This window comes from Lactuca saligna, chromosome 4 (assembly GCF_052625555.1).
Source record: "Lactuca saligna cultivar CGN05327 chromosome 4, ASM5262555v1, whole genome shotgun sequence".
Taxonomy (NCBI): Eukaryota; Viridiplantae; Streptophyta; class Magnoliopsida; order Asterales; family Asteraceae; genus Lactuca; species Lactuca saligna.
Window position 1 is genome coordinate 30,510,546 of NC_136420.1, and position 7,102 is coordinate 30,517,647.

At 32.7% G+C, this 7,102-nt stretch overlaps 1 protein-coding gene across 1 annotated transcript; it reads right to left on the bottom strand.

Annotated features, from left to right (window-relative positions):
• Nucleotides 1-1,579: 1,579 nt before the first annotated feature.
• LOC145041475 (polyamine oxidase 2-like) lies at nucleotides 1,580-6,038 on the bottom strand. The gene is made up of 10 exons (XM_078989574.1): nucleotides 5,442-6,038; nucleotides 4,395-4,510; nucleotides 4,160-4,248; nucleotides 3,934-4,047; nucleotides 3,461-3,548; nucleotides 3,234-3,319; nucleotides 3,000-3,102; nucleotides 2,799-2,896; nucleotides 2,254-2,683; nucleotides 1,580-2,123 (listed from the first exon to the last, which is right to left on the bottom strand). Exons 1-10 carry the CDS (start codon nucleotides 5,482-5,484, stop codon nucleotides 1,815-1,817), a joined length of 1,476 nt encoding a protein of 491 aa, XP_078845700.1. The 5' UTR covers nucleotides 5,485-6,038; the 3' UTR covers nucleotides 1,580-1,814.
• Between the last annotated feature and the right edge of the window lie 1,064 nt (nucleotides 6,039-7,102).

A 7,102-nucleotide genomic window follows, 5' to 3' on the forward strand; every position in this document is an offset into this window, starting at 1 on the left:
CTTCTCAATTCTTTCCAAACTTGAAATCAATTCTGTATCTTTCCTCTTGTTTCAGACTTTCAAAAATCGACCCTTCCTACTTTCTCTAAGGATTCACGAATTCCTACTTTGTCTAAATTAGGCTCCAACTCAAGAAACTTAAGTAAAAAATTAATTGTCATTATGTTAATCCACTATGTAAATGTTATTCTTTCAATGTGTTATTGTATTATATTAGTCTTTGAATGTTTTACACATGATTGTCAAAATCGCGATCTTGATCGTAGAATCGTGCGATCCTAGGTATGAAAAACAATCTGGATCGTAAACGTATCGTATTTGGGGTAGGATCGCATGTAGGATCGTAGGATCGAGATCCGATCTGATCCTACCTTCCATTGATTTTTTTTTTAAATTTTATTGATTTATTTATTTATTTGCAAATGAAAATTATTTTTACCATTTTGTCTTTTATCTTTTACCAATTTACCGTTTATCATTTTATGTTGTGACTTATGACTAATATTTTAAAGTTTTTTTTATAACTTTTGATTGAAAAATTAAATGTTCGAAATATTTTTCATGTTTAAACATTATAAATTAAAATCATGTTTTATTTTGTGGGATCTTAGGATCCCAATCTTACGATCTCGATCTTACATTGTTATTCTATTATTCGGGTTATAGAATCATGATACCGTTTATTTGGTTTTTTTCGGTTATATTAGCTCCGTAATCATCTTGTACATATTATTCGAATACCGATTAATATCCGAACTGAACCGAACCTGAATTGGCAAATCGTTTCGGTTTTCAGTTCATGCAATTACCCTTATTCGGTTTTCGGGTTATTTGGGTTCGAATCGGGTCAATCCTGTTCCGACCTGAATAACATCTCTAACCTTAACTACACAAGCCTATCAATCCACCGCCACTTATCGCTAAACCAGACACTACCCTAGGGATGGGCAGTTTGTACCTAATCCCGATCATGTACCAGCACCGGAACCAGTACTGAACCGTACCGAATTTAAAAATATGAGACAGTACTTGATACTTCAAATTCACAAAATTCAGGATCCGGTACCATCGTTATCGGTACTAGTACCGAAAACCGATACCAGTGATGTTAATTCAGTTCGATACTCAGAATTCACTTTTGATTAAATTCGGTTTTCAGGAAATAAAAAACGGTACAGATCAATATAGGTTTCATCCCATACTCATCCTTACACTACCCCATCCCTTATCCTATTTAAACTGACTTTAAAAAAATTTAATAGTTAGTTTTTTCCAAAAAGCAATTTAAATCCAATTTAAAATAACAAAAACTAGAAAATAAAAAATGATAGAAAATACATAACCAAATACAATTTCAAATTTTTTAAAATGGAAAATGAAAAATCAAAAGTTATAAAAACTCCACTCTTTTTTTTTTTAAATCGTTTCCAAGAAAATTGAAAAAAGTTTTCCACCACCAAATGTAACCTTATAAGTATGATTTACCTTATAAGTACATAATACATGCTATTCACTCGAATTGTTATCAAGATAACATGTTACTTCGATGTAAGGGTAAATACATGCCATACAATAAACATTACCATCAACCAATTTACATACTATTTTGTTAAACCAATCCATAATTTCATATTGTTCTCAAAGTTTCCATTCCATAAACACAGTGTCCTCAATAAGTTTTGGCTATATAGTCCACACACCTCATTATTTATATCGATAAAGCAATCTCAATATTAGGTTTCCTTTTAGACTGTGAGCGTTGTTAGGATGCTCACAATCACAAAAAAAAGGAACCAAAACCCGGTCCCACCTTGTTAAATACGTGATATCAACAAAGGAATAGAAGCTGGGGTATCCTCACCCATGACAGGCTGGAAAAGATCAAGCTCTCCATAACGTTCTAGAACACGCATCCTACAGTCCTCAGCCGCCATTAATCCGGTGTGGTAGGCACCATGTACTGACCCCGGGTAGTCGACACTTGTCGCCTCCCCAGCAAAAAATAAGTTATCCACAGGAATCCTTAGCCTTTCATACAGATCATGGGGTTTCCCTACTGCATCATAGCTATACGACCCGAGTGAATTTACATCACTACCCCAACGCGACACCAAATGCTGAATCTGTTGCATCAAAACAAATAAAATATATATATATCACATTACTGAGTTGCTATGGTTGCGGTGGTGTTTTTGTTACTTTTTTTTTTTTTTAAAGAAGCAAGCAAATAATGGTATTGGTAATTAGTATTACAGGGGGGGAGGCGTCAGGAAGAATCTTTTTGAGATGTAAAAAAGCAAAATTAGCGGCAGCATCATCTGATAATTTCTCGATGTCTTTTGCGAGGCGTCCAGCTGGCATATAAACCAAGACAGGATGACCAGTGGCTTTGTGGAGATTAAGAAAGTAGCTACATCCATAAGAGGTGTCTGAAACTACTCCTAGAAATTCAACATTTGGCCAAAACACTCTCTCAAAATGCAAAACTATCTTGTTTTCGATTCCGACTCCGAGGTCGGCGATGGCTTCCTCTTTCCATTCCGGTAATCTTGGTTCAAATTTAATGGTGTTTGACTTCAAAACGCCAAGTGGCACCGCCACAACCACTGCATCCGCAAATAATGTTTTCCCGTTTTCAACGCTTACTTTTACGCCGTTTTTACGTCTATTTATCTTCGTTACCCTTTGCGAATGAATATACACCAATAAGTATTAAACAAAAAAAAAAAAAAAAAAAAAAAAAAAGTGGGTGTAAGTTTTTTTCATCACTATTTTTTTTAACAGCTCAGGTAAACTACCTGTGATCTAATCGGATGTCGAGCCCTTTGGCAAGTGTGTTTATAACTGGAAGGTAACCACGGACCATAAGTCCATGTCCACCTGGAAGCAATTCTTCCTGTTCATCAAAAAGTAACTATCAGTGAATGCCCTCTGCAGTCTAAAATGTTTATATAGCCATATAGAGAGATAAATAAAAAGGAAAAAGAAAAAAGACATGCCTTATCCCAGCATTTAAGGGATATGGTTTCAGCATCTGCAGCAAACCAGCCTTCCATTCTACATAAGTACCACTGCAAGACCTTATGAGAAAGCCCCTCCAACCTGTAACAAATGGATGCTTTAATTATAGGATTTTATGACAAACAAACAGACTTAAAAACTGGAAAACTGATTTTAATATTTTTAACACTAAGTTAATGAAGTGTGCTATGACTTTAGGGAGATGGTTATACCTTAGTTTTGGGTTTCTTTCAAACACAATTGATATTGCCTGCTCTATAGACATGTCTTCAGGGAACTCCTCCCTTACTTTATTAGTCTGCAATACATAAAGTGGCATGTCAAGAGGCCAATAATGAAAGAAAAAAAAAAAGGTTGACTAGTTAATGAAAGAGAAAAAGGGTTGACTATTTAGCATAAATTCAAATAATGATAACAGTTGTGATATAGAAGAACTTGCCTCTTCCAATATGTTCTCAAATGTTTTTCCAACCTGTGAGACTAATTCTTGAGGAACTTGATTCCCATCCATATCAAACAGTGCATAGCTGAAGAGTGAGTACAAAAAGAAAATTTAAGGAGTACATCAGTAACAGGAAATTGTTTAAAAAAGTAATAATTTATTCGTTAAAAAAGTACATGAGCTTCTTATAGGTCTTCCAGATCTTCAAAATTGCTAAACAATTTGCACAATGAATTAAGTCATTAACAAAGTAAATGCAAATTGATCATTATCTTTTTTTTTTTTTTTTTTTTTTTTTTTTGTTTCTATGTCCAAGAATCTAAACTAATATAACTTGAGCTCATAACTTATTTCCAAGATATGAATATAACAAATACATAAACCATAATAATTAGGCAATAACAATACACTCTCCACATAGAAGTAGAGCTAACAATATAGATTAAATATGAAGATTTGAAATTCATTACCTCTCCAAATCATGATCATATAACACTGAATCATCACCACTAGTTCTGTATAAAGGTAATCCAAGTCTACTGATAACTGGTGCCAATGGATTCTCTTTGCAAACCCCATGCAACCTGAGAAGTTTAACATTAAGGTACAATTAGGGAAAGAATCTTAATATGGTAATTATTATATTTATCTATTATGTAAAGTCAAACAGTCAATGGATATGAAAGCCCTTCTCACCATGATGCACCCAAGTCCACTGGAAAACCAAATGAGTAATCAGTACGAACCCGACCACCAATTCTATTACGAGATTCAAGTACTATAACCTGAAAAAAAAAAAAAAAAAAAAAAAAATGAAATTCATGCTTATGTCTTGTATGTTTGTGTATTATTATCTTCAAGAAATAGTGTCACTGAAAAAGAATCATCATTTAACAATATCTGAAGAAAAAACAATGTTTATTTGAAGTACCTGAAATGAAGCATCATGAAGGGCACGAGCAGCAGCTATGCCAGCAAATCCACCACCAATCACAATAACAGATGGTGAGGTTGAACGCCTTGCTTCAACATTTGAATAGCAAATTGCTACATTTTAAGAGGGAAACAAGAATTAGATATGAAACTCTCATATAAATAATTAATATGTGACTATGAGTACTTGAAAGTCAACAATAAATTTACAGTTTTTTAGCTTAACCAAGAGAATAAGGCTTGATTCATTACAGCTATTCAGGATAGAGACTGACATACAATTTTCTCCATAAAGGGTTTACAATTTAGTAACTGAAAGTACAATACATACATATACATACACACACATACATATATACATACATACATACAACATGTTTGTGTATGAAAAGAAGTTACAAAAAGGGATCTGTAAAGGTTTGCTACTTTAGGTGACATGAATGCTTTTTTAGGGACCACATTGGAATATAACTAGAATGCATAAACAATAATACAGATTCTCAGAAGCGGACCCACCAGCAGTATTGATGTGCACATGTAGCAATGGTAGTATATTACTATTAGTATACACTCCATTCCAAAATAGTGTTACAGACAGATCAAAACACAACATGTAGAGCCCAAATATATGAAAACTATTTGTCATCGTATGTGGGATACCCCAAATAATACTTCCCCATTTACAACAATTCATGGTAGAGGCAACGACCCATGACACGCAGTTCCTTTAAAACCCTCTTTCATAACCACAAATAATATGATCGGTTATCTGTTCTTGACTTTTTGTAGTGAGAAATTATCTATTACCACTACAGTTTATTCTTCTAGACAAGTAAAATACCTAATTGTAACTTTGGTGTGTCTTTTAAGTTTTAATCTTCTCCTAAAATTCAAGTTGAGAATTGAAAGAAAACTAGCAAAAAGTGTAATATGCTGTTACGCATGAAGATCCCCCAAAATTGAAAAGTAATCGAATAATGAATTATTGCACAGGTAATACAGATACTAAAGTAAGAACAAAAAGAGAATAGATTTTACGAGATACCTTGTTTCAATTGGGGATTACTCTTGTCTCCTCCTGAACCCATGTTGCGATGATGATGTTGGACCAAATAAAGGGATTAATTCGTAACCAAAACAATAATAACGACAACTGTAAGAGGGAGAAACTATTAACAGGCCTTCTAGGATCCAAGGGTTTGTCGAACTGAAAAAGGGAAGTAGGTAACAATTGGGGTGAGTGATGAAGAACGAAAAGGAGAAGACAAGTGATGAAGTGATTTGAATTCGAAGAATTACAACCCAGATTTACCAACCAGCTCATGCGTATTACGAACTCTTGGTTTCAAATCTTTATAAATCTCTCGGAAACCCTGGTGCCTATATGATCTGGTAGGATTCGGGTAAAAGATCAAAATCCAGGTAACCAAATATGGTAACTCCACCGGAATGATTTGATGATTGCTAAATGCGTTTCAGAGTTTGATTCGACAGAGACTCAGAGAGAGAGAGAGAGAGAGAGAGAGAGAGAGAGAGAGATCCACGGGTGAGATATTTTGTGATTTTGGATTTGTATTTATTAGTGAGATGATGAAGAGATCAACCAACACACGTTGCTTTGTTCCCCTTCCTTTCAATAAATTGTGTGAGAATTGTTAGGTTTCATAAAGTACGTGCTTTTCCTCTTATATGCACTAGGCGAAAATATAGATAAATATACTTTATAAAAAACAAAATTATTTATGCAATAATAATTTTTATATTAACTTAGATATAAAGATATAATAATTATTTTTTATATTTTAGTTTTATCTTTATCATAAATTTCTTTTAAAAAACCATTAAATCATTTATCTTGAATCACATTCATTTATTTATCTTTAATTACATTCATTTAAAACTTCAAACTAACTTTTTATTAATTAACCATAACATTAATTTATTTTAATGCTATAATTATTGATATTTTAACTAACTAATTACTACAACTTAAAACATTTTAACATAAGATATTTAATTAGATTCCATGACAACTCAAATGATTTTTTAACTTATTATAATTAAAGATTAAAGTTAATTTTGTCATTTAACTTTATGTGTATTTATTTGGTCACTTAAGTCCCTTTAAGTTTTATAATGTTACTTAACTTTTTATTTTTTCCTGAAATGATCCATATGAATGGTATAGCATGTAACCTAGTGAATTTGCTTACTTAGTCCCACTTAGAAATATACATATATTGATCATTCCCATTTGGAATTATATGCGGCAGTTGGCCTTAAAACAGATTTAAAATACCATTAAACAAAGATTTAGCCTCTTCATCTTTCAAAAGCTTCAATGAGAAGTTTAAGGTTAGTGAATGACAAGAACTTCAAGGAGCGACTCTCCAAGTGAAAATCTAGGTGTCTAACTATCCTTAAACAAAGAGTAGGCTCAAATCACCTTAGATTTCACACTGACGTATTCACATTTCTTAGAGTCGCTATTAGAAGAACTTCAAGAAACCATTTTTACAAATCGGCCCTACAATTGATATTACAGGTACACATTTATCATAAAACAATCATGTTTAGATTTAATCTTGAAGTTCTAAGTTTTGATGTCTTGTTAATGGAGATCAAATGTTAACTTGTAACATTCTAATTTTTACCACAAAAAATTTCATTTTTAAATATAGAAAAAATCTCAAATATCATAACACC